General features: G+C 39.4%; 1 protein-coding gene across 1 annotated transcript; it reads right to left on the reverse strand.

The window, feature by feature from the left end:
* Positions 1-2,061: 2,061 nt before the first annotated feature.
* On the reverse strand, positions 2,062-8,580 carry LOC104612885 (mechanosensitive ion channel protein 10-like). Its single transcript, XM_010280512.3, has 5 exons — positions 6,941-8,580; positions 4,575-4,698; positions 3,828-4,121; positions 3,290-3,492; positions 2,062-2,623 (listed from the first exon to the last, which is right to left on the reverse strand). The coding sequence occupies exons 1-5, from the start codon at positions 8,185-8,187 to the stop codon at positions 2,356-2,358; spliced, it is 2,136 nt and encodes a 711-aa protein (XP_010278814.2). The 5' UTR covers positions 8,188-8,580; the 3' UTR covers positions 2,062-2,355.
* Positions 8,581-19,593: the final 11,013 nt, after the last annotated feature.

Here is a 19,593-nt window from a genome sequence, read left to right on the forward strand (position 1 = left end):
ACGTAAGCCTAAAGTAAATATCCCATTGGGTGACTGCTTTAGTGCTTTTGCTTTGTAGGGGGAAGGCCATGAGTTTGATCATTGATGGGAGAACTATGTCCTTCCCATGAATTAAATTTCATCATTCAAGGCCAAGTTATGTCTTCTGGCCCCATCAAATATCTAGCCTTTGCCTGCTCAAAGCTCTAACATGCTGGGTTAGGCCTAATGAAGTCAAATGACCTAACCTCACCTCTCATCACCTACAAAAGGACCCTTTGCCACATCAAAAAGTTCTAATAGCTCTATCTAGTTTCCAAGTCGACTCTAAAGCTTGATTGATCCTCCTGTTCATGATAAAGAAACAATGCTCTGGTGCAAACATACTGATTTCTCCATATTGAAAGGAATGGTAGGATTTATCGTATGGACGCCAAAATTATTGCGGAATGGGTGGGCGAATTTCAAAAATTTTTTACCTTCCTTCCAACTGGGAATCGTATTTCCTGATTTTAGAATCAAGATTCAAAGATCCTACTTGAACCAAACCAGACCAGATTTGAACCAAAAGAGAAGGGAGTGATTATACCTGATCCAAATAAGTAATATCTCCCAAAATTGGTGTTCACGCCCAAAGAAGACACCAAAATCAGCTCCCACTGAAGATGACACAGTGATGATGGAGCCGAACCAACAGTGTTCGTCCCACGAACCAGGTTCTTCTGAAGAACTCGATGGAAGACTGTGAGCACCACACGTACAATCAAGAACCTTTCTTGATTTTCTCAAACTGAGAACTTGAACTGGCAAAAAGGTGGCGGCTGCTGCTGGAGGAGAGTGCTAGAGAAGAAGATGGCGAACTACTATTTTCTTCTCTAGGGTTTCTGAGATCTAATCTTCAGAATGCAGGTGAGTTATCTGCGAAATCCCTTGAGTTCGAATTCTTGTAATTCGAAATTAGGGTTTTTCCTCCTCTTTCTTAATGATCAAGAAAGCCTCCTAATCATATCAGAAGTTGCCCTTATCCAAATCTGTATTTGGATTAGGACTCTTCTTAATATTATTTGCAGATTAGATTAGCTTTTGGGCTTAACTTAATCTCAGATCCGCCCCCTTAAGTGACTGATCAAATCAGCCCAGATCGAAATGGGCTTTAGGCCCACTATGTAATAAGTGCTCAATAGTCTTTCAAACTGCTGCCTAGTTGGACTTCTTTGTATGGCATGGGACCCAAGCGTTGATCTACACACCAACCATATGGGTTCGGCCCAGCCTCTGTTACAAGAACTAGCCGAATTCACTGGTAAGCCCAGTGAACCCCTTGAGCCCATCACATGGACCCTATGGGCCCAACACTTACACTAAGTGGTCCTTGGGCCAAACCATCTTATAAAAGGCCAGAGACTGTGAGCAGATGCAAGATTATCCCATCAAGTATTATCCTAAATGGCCTTATACTTAACCTCTCAGTCCATAACGATCAAGCACTGCCTGACAAGAGAGGACCTCTCCCTCGGCTGCAAGGAACAATGCTTTACTCTCTACTCACATGGATCCTAGGAATTAAAACCATTTGCAAACGTTTCGAAACCATATGTAAGTATATATCATATATATAGATTTTGCAAAACAAAATTCCAACGATTGAAATCAATTGCCGACAGTTTGGTTTCCATCAGAGAGAGTGCATCCCCGATCATTACCTTTGTCCGACAAAGGGGATGATCCCATCACTATGATCACCCACTCAGATGAATTCTCAGACTGTCCCAACATACCCAGGTTTTGACTCCCGCTAAGGATCTCACTGATTGGCATATCAAAGACAGCCCGATCCAAGGTCCAAAGCAATACTGAAAATCTGGTCCGGTTCAAGGGTTTAAGTAATCTTACACTGTGTGTGCCTTGGGTTTCACCCTAGCGGATAAGACGAGCCACCCCATCAGTTGGCAGCACACCAGTGTCAGCCTTTGCAGGATAAGTCTCCCCAAACTTATCCAACGGCTGTGAACATTTAAAACTAACACAAGTCTCATTAAGTGTCTAGTTTTAGGGTCTTACACAGAAACATACCACACAACATGAATCAAACATGTACTTTATTTATTTACATTAAATATCAAAAGTACATCAAAGTCGATTGAAGCTAAGGGCATACAAAAACTGTCCAACACATATACCACAATACAAAGCCTCGTGGTATTAACAATTGAAAATGGAACACATACATGTTTATAAGATAGAAGTCTAATTGCTAATTTGGATGATCTCTTCATTTGGAAAATCATGGCAGACTGGTTCAAAAAGATCAAGATTAATGCTATGTTTCTTGCTGGCATAACTGTACTCCACCATACTCCAGCAGGACCAGCTTTGTCAAGATTGCATCGGTGTTGTATTTCCCACCTGGACTTGGGTTAGATGGATCTCCTGAGGGAGTGGATGGTACTTAATTCCAAGGTTCTCAAAAATCTTCTTCAGTTCAAAAATAAGCTCCGATCTGCGATTATTTCGTTCGCCATAGTTCTGATGGTTCATGGTGTGTAACACACACAAAGACATCACCATCTTGTCCACATTCACAATCTCCTTTACTATCAATGAGTGTTTTGGGCTCCAATATATTGGCTTGCTCTCTATATATCTGCACTCATAAGAATGTTTCTCTTAGAAAATTCAGAAAATTAGTTAACAAGGAGTGCATAGGGAAAAAAAACAAGTAAACAGTGCTTATCCCTTACAATTACTTTTTTGGTGTTGAAAGGTTCACATACTATATCTACAAATGTGTCCAATTCACTACAATCCTGTTAAGTTCCATACTGTATTTACTAATAACTAGCATGCCAATCTCTTGGGTAATCCAATTAAAGAAATAAAAATAAAACACTAATCAGTTTTCCTTTCTATTTGAGTGAGAACACCATATGTGTTGCTTTTTAATGGTTTGGTGAAGTTTTTAGTCTGTGACCAATCCAATATTTTTGATTTTTTTAAACCCTTGTGAGCAAATTTCTGGTTAACAAATCTCATGAAGTAGCCAGATATATAGTCTGCTACACCATATATAGTTCACCGACCATCAATTGGGATTGTCTAATGGTGTTTCATGTTTTTGATAAGTCGCCATCCAAAAACTTACCAATCAAATGTTCCTTATGCATTTTTCCCAAAAATTAGGCCAATAACTATACAATCATCTTACAGTCCTACAGTTTTTAGCATTGAGACATGCACATTGGGCTAATTAATAGTATTTCGAAGCTGTAGATCCAAATGATTAGTGTAAATTTTGAGAGGCATTGCTTACGCTTGTATGGCCTTCTTAAGAGCATGTACATCCTCGACAGAAGTCGAGACATCAATGATGAAATCAATAGTGTCTGCCATGTCTGGACTCCTGTAGAAATTGCCAATTGGCTTTGTGAGCAGAACAGAGTTGGGGTAGTAAATTTTCTCCATGTCATACCGGAGAAAGACTGTGTTCAAAATATTCATTTCTTCCACAATCATCTGCAAAAAGGAGAAAACAATAACTTCCACAACTATTAAGGGAAAACAGAGAAAATATGTAAGAAATTATCCTACATGGATAAAGCATAAGTATCAGGCATTAAAGGAAATACTAATTATATATATCATGTACTTGGTAGGCCATTCTTGGTATGAATGAATACCTTAAAACTCAGGCACTAGAAATGTTCTAACACATACATATTATATCCCTTTTCCAATGCCTGACCATTTTCTCTTCTATATTCAAGGAATGCCTAACAAGATGGAAGTTTAGGTTTCAATAGTAGAATTAAGAATAAGAAATAAAAGCATTCCCTACATGAAGCTCTTACCTGAACACCGTCAATGACACAGCGGTCGCCCACATCGAAGGGGTGCATCACAAAGACAAAGATGATTGACTCAAACATAGTCTTGCAAGTGTTCTTAAATATGAAACCCACAAGAAGAAGCTGGGATGTGACTACAAAGATAACTTTTGTCGTAGCTAGTCCCATCACCAGTAGGGACTCCACAATTATGATAACAATTACTACTGCACTTGCTAGCTTGTGAAGCTGCTGCACTGCTGTCTTTGTATCATTCAGAGAATGTGCCAGAGCTTTCCGCTCAACGTAAGCTCGTACCTGGATGGTAAAACTTGGTAGCTAAATCGTTCTGTTAAGATTTCCATGTTTAACTTTAAAGATTCAAACCTATCCAAGTCCTTAAAATTCTCCATGTTTGTTAGATAATTTATTGCCGCATGTAGTGACCAACCCATCTTTGTGGAGAGCAGCCAGTGAGGCAGGCAGCCAACTTCCTGAATGGGCCAACCATAAGAAGATGATATAGATTAGATGACACTAACCTTTGGATGCAAGGTCCGCTTTTCTTTGCCATAGATCAGAAATCCCAGCCATCCAAGTATAAAAATTTCATCTATCTTGTGGTTGATATGGCTTAATCAATATGAATTTGGTGGCCAAAATGATCCCCACTGATTAGTTATTCAAAGTGATGCCTATAGAAGGGCTTAGAAAGCAGTATGAATGTATGTGTATACGAATTCAAACACAAACACAAACACACACACTTACCACCCAGTTTCTGAAAGCAGCCTTAGTAATTTGTCCAGTCTCAAGGGATCCTTCAAATAGAGGGAATATAGTATGAATCTCATTCCTCCTTAGAAACCTCATAAGATCCTCCTCTTCAATATACCTGCAATACCAATATATTAAATTGCAATTTTTCAGTAGAGTTATATAAAAATGCAAATTTAGTCCACTAAAGATACGGGTTCCACACACCAAGTCCATTTTGAGTTTACATCTACAATTTAGGTGTGGAATGTATACACACATGTGCACACTGTTCCAACCATGATTAAGAGGGATAAAAAGGGGGAAAACTGAACTCAAAATTAATCCAAATTGAATGGCTTAACTAAGATTCTAAGAAATCGAATTGTTTTTGAATGGTGAAAGAACAATTGTCACCATTTTCGTTGGAAAGAAGTATTTATTTATGACTAGAAGCATCCAATCAAGCAAGCTGATTTACCCCTACCAATGCTTATAATAGAAAACAATATTAAATTGCAGGGTTATTTTGGTCATAAAAAGTTGCAACAAAAAATCATCAAATCTTAGAATAGAACAAAACTGTGTATGGACCACTCTGCCACTACTCATTATGGTATCTACCCAAATCTAATTAGTGAAAAGGAGAAAAAGGTTCTAATGCCAAAAGGTTTCATCGAGTGGGTCAGCTAATTGAATCATTTAGCAAAAAAGGCTTAAATGACCAAGCACTTTCCTCTTTGCAAATTAGTTTGGGGCACAAAATGGTCCTATATGTTGGGCTTTTATTCATCCATCAAAAAAAATGTTGGGCTTTTATTCATTATTAATGTGCCAAATTTTGAGCCATAAAACTGTTGCAACGTTGTTGGATGGAAAAGAATAATAAAAGTTAAAGTATAGAGCTGATGTGGGTTAGTGGTCAATGCATAGCCCATAGGATCTTAGGGGTGCAACGTGTTTGTGTCTGGGCTCGTCCATTAAACGAATTTATCAAACAACGAACCCAGCCCGACCCCACGGCCCACGTAGCCCATGCTTCAGACAGAACCTTTAAACTTTTGTTGATAGCATGGGTGACGTGGTCTTGGTATCAACCGTGGCCACTCAGAATATTCAAACCATTGGATCGGAATCCCAGACAATGCAAAGTTGAAGATGGTGTTTATCTTTCAATTTAGGCTTCATTCATTATTATTATTATGTTTTTATAAATCATTTATCTGGATAAATACATTTAATTTATTAAGCAAATGTTTTTGAAAAAAAAAATATTTTACATTTATCAAAATTCTTTTATTTCCTTCATAAAATGATTATTAAAGCGACAATGTTGTCTATAATGTTTTAGTAATTTTCTCTACTGACATGAAGTTTTTTTATTCAACTCAGTAAAATTAAAATATTACTTGGGTAAATGAACAATTTAGGAATCACAGGATCCAATCAAAACTCCAAAGCTAAGCAGGGTTGGGATGAGAGTAGTAATAAGGATGAGTGATGTATTGGCAATTCCTCGTGTTACACCCCTAAAAAGACTTTGGAAAAAGTGAAAAACCCACCCACGTAACTAAACACCATTAGGCAAATTTCGTGCGATATTGGTTTGAAGGAAAAAGTAGGGAAAAGGTAAAAAAACATTACCTATAAAGCACTTGAATATTTTTTTAACACCTGTCTTTTAAAATACTTTCAACCCACTCTTAAAAATCTCCTGTACTGTTATTGTTATTGAGAGATATTCCCAATACAAAGTCGGGATGTGGTGGGGCATTGTGGGGGCGCCCCTTTTACTTACGTTGTCTCTAATAGATCCAGTCCCTCGCGCATGACATCCCAAGTGATTGAAATATCAAAAAAATCTAACCCACAAACCACAATCCAAATACATACATCTAGACGGTTCAACCCAAATAACAAACCGCAAGCACGGCCGGTGGTCCGGTCTACCCAAGCTGAACCATCGCTCTAGCATCGAGTCTCCGACAACACCGGCACTGGCGCCGGAGAAAAAGGACAGGGAACTCGGATTTCGGTCGGAAAGGAACTGGTAACATGACACTCAATGGGGGAACGCGATCTGCTCCTCACACAGCTCAATGGGCGCGCATTAGCATCGAAATAAACAAAGCGCACCTCCTTTGACTTTCTCATCCCAGGAGGAAACAGATGATGGACACTGCACACTCAACTAGGCGGAGACAATGCACACGATCGTCGGATAAACTAGCGCCACCGGCAATCTGCGGCAGGCACCTGATTCCGACGGATCAAAACTCGAAAGTCACTAAGGTAGCGAATACTAGCCAAAAAATAAAAATCATTAAAAAGTAGAAGAGGACAAATGCGCAACAGTAAGACGATAGTTCAGTTTTACTTACTTTGCTCCTGGTCTAGCGACGTTCTTGAAGACGCGCTTAGCACAGTTCCGAGCCTCCTGCTCGCTGGTGATCTCCGACCCGGCGTTGGCGAAGTCGTCGACGGTCCTCGAAATCGTTGACAGACGCGTCGACCGAATGAAGTTCACCAGCCTCTTTATGCTCCAAGGCGAGGTTGTGCTCTCCATGCTTAGCTTCCTCAGCCTCTCCATATCAATCTTCCCCGATCCTAACTTCTTCGACTTGGACATCCTCTTCGCATCCCTTAACCTCGCCGGCAACGACTTGGACGGTTTCAGATTCCGGGCATGCGGCGACTCCCTCTCCACCTCGTCCAGTGGCGGTCCCGAAAGTGCCTCCAGTACGTAGTGGTGGAAGACGCTCTCTTTCATGCGATCGAAGAAGGTAGCCACATGAAATGACGACGCCAACATCTTGACAAGAATGATCTTGACGAGCCACATGATCGCGCCTATGAGTACCGCGAGGAGAGCTCGGGAAACCTTCTTGAGGGTCTTTTTGTCCGTGTGGACTTTTGGGTTTAAGTTGAACATGAGATTCCAAGACAACAGCACCAGGCCTAACCATACGCAGTTCTGGACACTTTTACGGAGGCCGTAGACGAAATAGAGGACCTTTTCTCTGAGCATGAAGTTGCGCTCGATGATGAAGACGATAATCCTCACTAACCAACCCGAGACGAGGCGGCCACAGAAGATGACCATGACGGTTAAGCACCATTCCCAAATATGAAGACCCCATACGGATTTATTCTTGAGGCGTTTCAAAGTGAGGGAGGTGATCACACAGGTAATTATGATAAAAAACGAACCCCACTCGATTATAGCTCTGCAACTGATTTTCTTCTTTTTCTTCTTCTTCTTGTATTCATCGGGCGCCTCTTCTTCGTTCTCGTCCTTCCCGAAATCGTCTTCGTCGTCGCTGTCGTCAGTGGTTGATGAGGAATTCTCATGGAGGTTCAGGGGTTCGAGCAGTTCTGTTTCCGGGGTGGATTTGGGAGCAAATGCATAGTTGTTTTCGACGAAGCGAGATTTGGGTTTGGAGAAGTTGAGGCGACGGAGTGGCCGTGTTGTTGTTGGGTTGTTATTATTACAGATGGGCTTTTCTTTTCCGGGGATAGCTTCGTCGTTAAGTTCTGTTTGGTGAGACTGTTTGGGTTTTGGAGTTTTCTGGTCTACGAGAAGAACTACTTGGTCTGTCGTGCACTTTTCTTTCTCTGAGTTCTGCATCTCTCTGCAACCTGGTCTCCTGCACAGCGACACAGAGAGAAGGGGGATCCGGGAATGGAGTGAACTAGACAACGAGAGAGCAACACAGCCAACTGGTTTTCCATACCGTACATCGGATCGGTTTATTTATCAATAATCAATGAAATGAAAAGTTAAAAAATACAAGGTAAAAGCTGTGAAGGGAAGCTTATCGAAACGAATTGGCATGTGCGACTGTAATTATAATGGCTTGTTGGGATAACGTTTCGGAGCGTTTGTTGGAACTTGGAAGTAGATCTGAATTCGAATTGGCATCTAAAATTTGTTTTTTATTCCGGTTCGAATAAGATATTGTCCGGCGGATTTATATCAAATTCGTATTGCAATTAGATATTGAAGATAATGAATATTATATATTATTAATCAAAATATTATGTACAACAATAAATTGTATGTACCTGAAGCTCTTTAATAAACATAAGCACGTATCAAACCATGGTTTTCAAAATCAGACCGGACCGGACCGAACGGTCGGACCGGAAAAACCGGGAATTGGTCAGATGACCGGTTCTATTTTTCCCAATAACTGGATTTCCCCTAAAACCATTGATTTTGTTCAGCGAACCGTTGAACTGGGTAGTTAATCGTTCGATTTGTTCGAACTGTTTTGACAATTTTTTATTTTTTTGAATTTTTTTATTTTTTTGTCACAATGGACTGTTCAACCCGATAACCGGACCCCTGATTGGTTCGGTCACCGGGTCGGTTTTAAAAACCATGTATCCAACAATCAAACTAGATACAATATAAATTTATGTATGATATATATTTAAATAGAAGGGCAAATTTTTTAGACTATCCTTATTGCTTAATTAATTGATTAATTCTACTTTTACTATTTAATTATTGTCTTAAACCATTCTTATTGTTTTTGATAATTGACTAGCTCTACCCTTGTCATTAGCTTCCATTAATGTTCTGTCAAAATTGGTATGCATGTAACACTATGTAATGTATAATTTTTTTTTAAAATCCGTTATTACCCTTTCTCTCTCTCTCTCTCCCTCTCTCTCACTCTTCCCTTCGACTTTCTTGTGAAGAGATGGAGCTATTGGCTTTAGATCATTGTCCGTGCTAGGAAGATTGTCGTGAATCAGAGAGAATCATGAAAATCCCTTGGGAACAATTTTTGGATTCATTCTTTGATGAGGGCGGATTTGGCCCTCTAATAACCTCAAGACACATGGCATCCCGAAACAGCTGGACAACACCCAGATGCCACCTAAGCAATGATTTGGATTCCTAGATTGTGGTTTGTCTTCTACTCGACTTGGCGACCTACCTTTACAGATGACTTAGCGACTTGCCTTTACCGCCGACTTGAAAACTTGCCTTTACTGCCGACCTGGCGACCTCGACACAACTTAGGTCGGCTTGCGGCACCTCGTCAAGGATTGACTTGTAGCACATCATCACTGGCCGAAGTGACCTCGACGTGAGGAGCGACCTCCCTCGAGGGCTTGCCGACCTGACTGAGGACCAAGCGGTGACCTGCGAGATGTGCTCGCCAACACAATCGGCATGCATATCCCGACACTCCTAGGTTTCTTAGAAGTTAACCCACATACCGGATATTCCAGAGGATGGTCAATGTGCATGGCAGTTACCTCCAAGGATCCCGGACTGGTTAGGCACGACCTCTCAGAAATCTCGGGTGCGGTGCGTGAGGCCCACACCAAACAATGCCTACATAAAGGCACCAACCCCAATGACCTAAGGTAGGTACAAGCGATTAGCTGCATTCTAGCTCTCATATTTCTCAATCTCTCAGCTCGTGTATTACTATTACTGACTTAAGCATCGGAGCAACCCCGTCGAGTTCTCTGATCCTCCTTTTCCTTGCAGTTCGAGTGACCTACTTGGAAACAGACGCTCGAGCTGCCCTACAACTAGGAGCATCCAGATCGCGCTTCATCATTCGAGAGACCCAATGGATGACCCTATTTCCAGAATTCAGGCGGCTAGTGAAATTCAACACCTCACCAAGACATCTCAGAGGTATTGACGATAGTTCTTGGGTGCAATTGAACCATTCGTTTCCATGCTAAGATCTGACTTGCGTCCATAACCCATGTTATCAACACTAGCATATGATCCAGTCATCCAACACTATACTTCTTCTCTTGGAAAGACAAGCTAAAGAATCCCTTTACAACATCCTCTACAGGCTGCGAAATGGATGAAGGGATGTCGTGGTTCGTGACTAGGAACAAACCCCATCACAGGCTCCTCTACCAAGCTTGGCTAGCTCTTGGGCCCAAATCTCCTCTTTGGAGCCTATCATCAGTAAGTTGGTCATGTTGATCAACGGTGGCTTTGCCGAGCTAGCAATAGTTGTAGGGAGTTCACAATATTAGTAAGCTCTCAGGCGCTGTTGAGCCCCTTACGAACTAATTCTTGGACCACATGCATCTTGGATGTTCGCACTTCGCAGTATTGGAGATGTCTTCTCCGGTGGCAGATATGAAGTTGACACTATAATGTGCAATCCTCTCTCTCTCTCTCTCTATTTACCCTTGTAGAGTTACACCGGTTAGATCTTTTTAAGAGTTTCCTGTCTGCTACTTCCATGGTGGAACTGTGAACGCATCACATTGTCTATTACAATCTCTAAATTCATTGAGTCGAGTCAAACTCCGAGGGCATCTAGTCATTTCTTGAGGAGTTGAAGACCCACTCAGGCCTACAAAATGAGTGTTTTCTATCCCATGCCATCATCCTTTAGGCTGTGTTTGGTTGCAATGCAAACACAAATATGTACACTACATATTTACCCATTTTTCGGTTCATGAATGTAAATACGGCTAACATTTTAAACTGTTTTTGCATTCATCTTGTTTGGTCACATTAAATGCTCCAACTATCTTATGCTCCAATGCCTTAACTTTGGTCAAAAAGTTAATTATCTAAAGAACACAAAATTGTATTAAAAAAATAGGTACAATAATGCTCTCTTTTTAGAGTACAAAAGTGTCAGAAAATACATTTTTACTTTGATAATCATTACTTTATACGTATCAAACAAACGCTCGCAAACGTGATCCGGGGTACATAAATACCCCGGTTTGGCGTTTGTATTGCAAACAAACGAAGCCTTATGGTCAAGTTGGAATGCTCGATCACGCCATCCACACCTTCAAGAAAATGGATGAAATGGCGACCAACCAAAAGTCTTCATATTAGAGTTGAAACCTGTTGGATCAAGAATTGCTAAACTTGGATCTGTTTTGTGAATAACATCTATAAAAATCGAAAATGGCAACACTTGCTAAAAACCTCTATTTTCCATGACCGCCGCTGCAACTCACAATAACGACAGTCTTTCTCTTTTCCTCTACCCCCTCTCTCTCTCTTCCTCTTCTTTTCTCTTTTTCTTCTCTGCTACCTCTCGTTTCTGTCACCTATGTTTTCTACAACAGCTGCTGCAACTAACAACAACGGTCTTCTCTTCCTCTCTCTCTCTCTCTCTTCCTCTTCTTTTTTCTTTTTTCTTCTCTGCTACCTCTTGTTCCTATCACCTATGTTTTCTACAACAACTGTTGCAACTAACAACAACGATCTTCTCTTCCCCTCTCTCTCTCTCTCTCTCTCTCTCAACAGTGGTGGCTTTAGATCTGTTTTCTAGAAATGGCTTCAGACCTCCCTACTATTTGGATTATGTCTTGTTTTACAATTGTTAGATTAATTTTGATCTAACGGTTGATGTGATCCCTCTTTAGGTTAAAGAGGTTTTACATATAAAAGCTTTCTTTTGTATGAGAAGGTGTGAGAGAAAAGGGAGAATGGGTTGTATTATTTCTCAGTTTTCTTTCATAGTGAAGAATACGTTTTGTCTCTCTTGTGGACATAGGTAGTAAGGCCGAACCATGTAAATCTTTGTGTTCTTTGTGGTGCTTGTTTTTATTTATCTTTGCTTGGATTTCATCATTTTTGTTGCTATTAGATTTTTCATGGTTGCTATTTCAAATACCTTGTGATTCTATATTGTGGTTGGTTGATGTGAGGCCCCAACAAAGTAGTATCAGAGCTCACAGGTTAGTGTTTACAAGGTGCTTGTAAAATTGCTTGAGAGATAATGGCAACAAAAGGTACGGGTTCTTAGTTCCAGATTGAGAGGTTTGATGGCAAAGGTAGTTTTACCCTATGACAAAGAAGGGTAAATGATGTCTTAGTTCAATAAGGCATGGCTAGAGTGTTTAAGGGAAATGATGGAAAGCCAGAAGACATGAAGGATGCTGATTGGGAGGACATCGAGTCAAAGTGTGTTAGTACAATTCAATTGCTCCTTGCTAATAACGTTATGGATGAAGATTTTGCACCGGAATTGTGGGATAAGCTAGAGAAGCTTTATTTAGGAAAAAACTTAACTACAAAGTTATATCTGAAGTGGCAATTATACGGGATGAAGATGGAAGAAGGTGGGAATCTCTTGGAACACCTAAATGTGTTCAACATTGTCTTGGATCAACTAGGGAAAGTTGATGTCATGGTGGAGGAAGAAGACAAGGCCCTTTTGCTTCTTACCTTACTTCCTAATTCGTATGAAAACTTGGTGACAACATTGTTGTACGGGAAAGATACAGTGAAGTTGGAAGAAGTTACCGCATCTCTTCTATCCAATGAGGTTATGAGGAAGCCCAAGTATGAGAGCGGCAAGACTCTGCATTGGTTATGCTGGGAACAGATTGAAAATGAAGGTCATCTGGTAGGGGGTTTAAGAGTAGCAGGTATAGATCTAAGGCTAGGGAAAAGGGCAAGATACAATGTTATAAATGCAAGGAATTTGGTCACATGAAGAGATATTGTCCTATACGGAAAATGTGTAGGGATGAATCCAGAAGTGTGGCAATTGCATCTGTGGATGACGGAGACGCTCTCACAGTCTCCGAAGGTATGTGCAATTTTTCTCAAAATGAGTGTTTTAGATTCTGGACGTTCTATGCATATTTGCTCTAGGAAGGATTATTTTGACACGTTCCAAGAGAGGAAGATATGTGTTGTTTCCTTGGGTGATGGATCTATATGTAACATCACAGGTATTGGGACAACGAAAATCAAAATGTCTGATTGAGAGGTTCACACTTTGGGTGGTGTGGTGTATGTCCCAAAAATGTGTAAGAATCTAATATCACTTAGTTGGTTAGACTCCAAGGGATGCAAGGTTTGTGCTGTAGGTGGAGCAATGAAAATCACATGTGGCGGTATGGCCCTGATGAAGAGAAAAAAATGCAAGGGTTTGTATCACATAGTTGGGAGTATAGTGGTTCCCAAGATCTAAATGGGATGTTGGAAACGAAATACACAAGGTAGTGTGGTTACACGGAGGGTCTCTTTTGCAGATAGAGTGGAGACAAGTGCTGCGAGTTTCCAAGGTATAGATGATGGTGATAAAAAGATTCCTATTGGAAGAGAGGAAGGATCGAGATCCCTTTTTGAAGTTAACTAGGATTGTTAGCTTGGGTATAGTTACACAGGTACATTGGCTATTTTGTTTGAATCAGTTGGAGTTAAGACCGAGTGATTCATGTTATGTATAGCTGGTGGTATTTTACAAGACTAATGGAGATTTGTTGTATTTGCGAACAGGTAGAAGCACAAATAGTATATCTCTACGGTGGTTGCAAAATAAGTCAAGGTGGAGATTGTTGGGATTGTGTCTTATTTTACAACTGTTGGATTAATTTTAATCTAACGGTTTGTGTGGTCCCTCTTTAGGTTAAAGAGTTTTACATATAAAAGCTTTCTTTTGTTTGTAGGGTTAAGGTTTTTTTTGGAGAAAAGGTGTGAGAAAAAAGGGAGAATGGGTGTACAAGGACAAGGGTTAATGGTTGGTTTGGGATGCAAGCCACAAGGTACTTGTATTGTTTCTCAGTTGTATTTCATAGTGAATAACATGTTTCGTTTCTCCCATGGACGTAGGTAGTAAGGCCGAACCACGTAAATCTTTATGTTTTTTGTGGTGCTTGTTTTTATTTGTCTTTATTTAGATTTCATCATTTTTGTTGCTATTAGATTTTTCGTGGTTGTTATTTCAAATACCTTGTGATTCTATACTGTGGGTGGTTGTTGTGAGGCCCCAACACCTTATGTGCAACAGATTCGAGAACGCAAATGATTGGTGGCTTCAAATCGAGAATGAAAACGACTGGACTGGATTCATCCCAAAGGTTGTCTCTCCCATAGTTTTTCTTTTTAACTTAAGGGTAAAATGGATGTTTCATTTTTTCCATTACGATTTAATGATGATTGCAATTGTTAGGAATAGTAGAGATAACAATAGTTAAACAACAAAGGTAGGGTTAGTCAATTAGCCAAACAGTAAAGATAGTTTAAGAAATTTTCCCTAGAATGGGAGTATGGGACTAGATCAATTTGATATAAACAAATAAAACTCAAATTTAGGCATTATTTATTTGCAATGTAAATTTGAACTCAAATACATACTCTGCATCCAGTTTAGTTTTGCATCCATTTATTTGTAATTATGATTTACACTTTTATCTGATAAAAAAATTATTTCTTGAGTATCTACTGAGGAGAATTTTGGATCAACCATGAAGATTGTGCCATGTGTACTAGCTCTTCCTCCCAGTAATAAACAAATTTTAGGTAGTTAGGGTAAAGTGCAAGGTGGTATACTCGTGCCAGATCAGCTCCAGGTCAAAAGCAAGGATCACACGACGCGCCATGCATGCTATTATCAGTCTCCATTAAAAAACGTCTAATTGGCCAGATGACGTAACTGATAGTGGTAGCTGACAAAAAATTGACAAAGGATGACTTACATGACTTGTGCCATGAATGAGAATCTACGTGATGGGGTAAGGTCTAGAGAATGGGGAGGTGGCATTGGCATGATATGTGGCATGCCAAGTCACTTTAAATGCTTTAATTGAGAGCATGTTTTACAGGGAGGAGCCTAAGGGGACCCGAGAGAGCCATGACCCCCTATGATTTAAAAATCCTCACTTGTTATATACTATTCCATGTAAGTTCCTCCCCTCCCCCAACTCATTAAATGTGGAATGGGAATGGAAGACTGTTCATCTTATGACACGTAGACTCATGAGATGGTTTGATGCATTCATCATGCCAAATTGAAAGACGTCCAATAAGAATCTCATGAAGACAATAACCACTTTTGTGAGATACCACTTGAACCAAGGATAATCAAGGAAGCGAGTCTATCCGTTGCCTCTTCACCTTGAGATTGAAGATCCCCTATAGAAACCAACTAACAATGATCTTTAACAGCTGAGCTGGTTTGCATTGGCCTCCATGATCATGCCACATGGCACAACCTAATTAGAACCTCGATAGTCTCTCTCATATAAAGTAAGCCTGGCAATTGGGTCGGGTGGGTCGGGTTTGGGTTGGATCAAGACATTTTGGGTTGAATTTTGGGTCGGGTTGAATTTTGGATTGTATTGTCAAATGCTAGACCTTAACCCTAAATGTTCGGGTTAGGGTTGACCCATAGGTCAATTTGGGTCATTCCAAAAAATAACTGAAATTAAAAAAAAATAAAGAAAAACTACATGAAAAATGCCAAAATTAAAGGAATTAACTTTAAAATTCCAAATATAAAATAAAAAAACTTGAATATTTAACAATTTAAAGAGTAAAGAGTAAATAGAAAAATTAAAGAGTGGAAACTTCTAACAATGCATAAATAGTCCCAATTAGACTTGGCAATCGGGTCAGTGGGTTGACCCATGACCCAACTCAACCCAACCAGTTTTTTTCCGAATTGGGTCGGGTCAGGTCATTCTCACATTCTGGTAGCTAAATATGAGACTCTAACCCTGTTTTTCGGGTTGGGTTGGGTCAACTTTTTGCCAGGTCTAGTAAGGACCATGCCATCTTTCTCTTACCTCTCTCCTAAACAAATAGCCCACCCCTATATCAAAAAAAAAAAAGAAAAAAAATCCCCTACAATATTTTGTATATTAGGTGGGGAGAACATCATTTAATTCTCATAAATAAATAAAACAAAGTCAAGTATGAAGCGAAATAAATCAGAATTTACATTCAGCCTATTTGCACTCCCATGCATTTAGACAAATGTAAATGAAGTTGCATTTCAGTAAAATTGAGTGAAGTAAACTCAAATTCAAATTTATATAAATTGGATGGAATTTGAATAGGGATATATGTAAATTAAATCCAAAAAGAACCCATGGATCGAAATTCTATTTGATTTCTAACAAATATATAAATATAGACAAGATTACATTGATTCATGTATTTGGATGTCCAATTTTATGAATCCAAATGGTTTCAAAGATCAATAATTATCTACAAAGCATCATTAATTTACAAAATTAAATATAGAACAAGAGAATATCTATTAATCTATACTTATTTAAAAAGTGTGAATAGTCTCAAGAGTATTTCTGAAATTTTCTGAGAACAAAATTTATTCCTCCATATTTAAATTTATTGATAAAAATGAGGGCAAATAGGGATTTGCTGCTTGCCATATTGCGTGTAACAAGCTTCATAACAAATTACAAATTTAATAAACACATCGGAAGGCTCAAAACAAATGCCAAAAATTTAGTGGTGCAACTTGGGTTGGGTTTAGAATTTATTAAATTTTCAAAGGGCCTGAGTGCTGAGGTTAACCAGAGCCTGACTTGCAGACCAGCCCTACCAAAACTAAGAAAGAGGGTCATAAGGGAACAAGTGGACGATCACTCAAAGGGAAAGGCTTTGAGTAGTTATTTTTCTCTCTTTTTTTTATGTAGGGAGCCTCTCTCTTAATTTAATTTATTTATAGGCCCTTGCACTTAAATACAATCTAAAAAAATTCCAAATTAAAAATTGCTCTTCGCATATCTTGATGAACCCTCAAGTTGTGAATAAATAAATAAATAAATAAATGAATATTTTAAAAATACCCAAACAAAATAATACCCATGTTGTCATCTTTCTTGGCAACAAATACGTAGCATTAGGTTTAGGTTAGAATATGTTTTGAATCATTATGAGAATTCGTCGTCTATTTTGGGGATAATATGATAAATCCTTTATTCTATTTTATCTTAGATTAGGGGTGGATTCAAGCTGAGCTGAGACAAATAGTACGAGGTTTGAGCTCGGCTTGTCAAAGTAGGACAAGGTGAGCTCGGCTCGAGCTTGATTTGATAAAATATGTTTTATAAAAATAAAAAAATTATATATCGAAATATTTTTTATTTGATATTTAAAAAATAAGAATTATAATAATTAAGAATTATTATATACGAGCTCAACTCGCGAGCCTCATAAGCTGAGTTCTATTAGGCTTGAGCTCGACTTGTTTATTAATCAAACTTGTAAATTAGGCTCGAACTCAACTAAAACCAAACCAAGCCAAAATTTTCACGAGCCGAACTCGAATAGCCCTTGAAGAACTCGGCTCATGGCAACCACTACCTTATATTAATAAAAAAATGACTATCCTGATAGAGCTTCCAATTTGTGGGTTTTTATTTCTTTAGTAATTTGTTGCTCTCATGTAGTCTTCAATGTCTCATTAGATTAGTGAAGTGCTAAGACAAATTGGAGGAAGAAGGAAGCTTTTATCAACTAACCAACCTGAGGACGGATTAGCTCTTCACACTTTCTTTGGTGGGCTCTTGTGTTCTGTCATCTATTTTGTTTGATACTATCAAAGACACAAATTGCCCCATCTCAGTCATTGCACCCCACTTACTTTCTTTCTCGACTCTGGCCCTAGTTTTCACAATCAAATTAGAAAGTAAGTATTGCCAACACTACTTTATATTTGCCCATTTATGTGAGGACTAAAATATTCCTCTTTCTGCGTTGAGAACGTACCACGTAGATGAAAGCCATCTTTTAATTCAGAGTTCATGAAACCATCGACAAAAACACCCACATCAATATTGATGGGTTATGGACTCATGGGTTGCTGCTGCTTTATTTTACATCGATGACAAATACAGAGTGACTATGCTTAGTCATACACACTGTTGAAACTGATATATGTAACAACTTAATCAGGTGGTCTCAAAAATGATTTAATAGACTACATAAAAGAATAAGGGTAAAGTCCACATACCCCCCTCCCCCATATTTAGGCTTATGTCACATAACGACCTGAACTTTTTTTTTTTTTTTTTGTGGAAGATTCCACTTCAAACTTTCACCAAATCATTGAAAAACATTCCACTAACATTATACAGACAATCAGTTCTGTTTTACCCCAAATCTAATCCCTGGTAAAAAACTGTTGAATCAGTCAACGACCTATTAGTTTAGGCAGTCGAATTATTGACTCGTTGACCCATTATACAGCTTTTGACCATTTTTTTGTTAGAACAGACCATCTATTCAAACTAGATGATTGAACCATAGACCCGAAAACCACTGGCCAGAACAGTTCTGATCTTGCGCAATCTGACTGCTCCTAGTTGGCAATGAAGTGGCTTCTAATTGACGGCTGAGGCGGCTGATCTGCAGAGAAAATCAAAGAACCCGGGGGTATTTATTCAACGAGGTCGCTCCGATGCTTAAGTCAGTACTTAGCGAGCTGATAGAAATTCAAAATGGGAAGGCTAGAAGGCAGAGATTACGTGTACCTTGGGCCCTGGGAGGGGGACCTTTATATAATGGAGTCCTCATGGGCTTTACAGAGTAGTTTCGTGATCTTTGCCATGATAGAGTCCGTTTTCGTGTTATTCGGAGATAACGTTATCAGTTGATAAGGCTAATCACTTCCGCCCGGATCGGACGAAGAGATGCTTAGTTGTCACGAGACGTGATCCCGTGGAATTCGGGGACTGTTAGAGTGATTATCGGGATTATGTTGAGGGAAGATCGGCATACACGAGCTGGTGTCTACCTCGAACTGATGTTCTCGAGCTAAGAGTCGTACACCCTGAACTGAATTATAAACTCAAGCCACGACCTGGTGCCGAGGTGCTCTTAGCTCAAGATGAGTTCCGAGGTACTCTTAGCTCGGGATGATTTCAGCCCGAAGGATCCCTAGCTCGGGGTAGTGGAGTACTACATTGAAGCGAGCTGGCTATGCTGAGTTGTCGGCCATGTGGAGTCACATACATGTGTCCCCTTATTATGAGGTCCGGCCAAATCACCCTCGTCAAGTTCCATTTCCATATCGTTTTTAAAAATCATGCATAATACCACATTAGAGGGGAACTTAAGGGTGGAGATAGAATAGGGTGCATGTGAGGTTCATTGCGATTTTGCGGATTTGATCCCATGTATCCATTTTTTAAGGGATGCCAAATGACTATCATCTAAAAAGTATTTCTAGAACCTTGAAAATTCCCTCATCTTAATATGTAGGAATTTTACCCTTTCCTTTTTATATCATCTAAAAAATATTTTTTAATA

Source organism: Nelumbo nucifera, chromosome 3 (assembly GCF_055504915.1).
Source record: "Nelumbo nucifera cultivar China Antique chromosome 3, China Antique-T2T, whole genome shotgun sequence".
NCBI classification, from domain to species: Eukaryota; Viridiplantae; Streptophyta; class Magnoliopsida; order Proteales; family Nelumbonaceae; genus Nelumbo; species Nelumbo nucifera.

Coding starts and splice junctions, on each gene's coding strand:
- LOC104612885 (XM_010280512.3), bottom strand. CDS start 8,187: ATGCAGAACTCAGAGAAAGAAAAGTGCACGACAGACCAAGTAGTTCTT. Junction 4,699..6,940: donor GTCGCTAGACCAGGAGCAAA/GTAAGTAAAACT, acceptor TTGGTATTGCAG/GTATATTGAAGAGGAGGATC. Junction 3,493..3,827: donor GTGTCATTGACGGTGTTCAG/GTAAGAGCTTCA, acceptor TCCTTTTTGCAG/ATGATTGTGGAAGAAATGAA.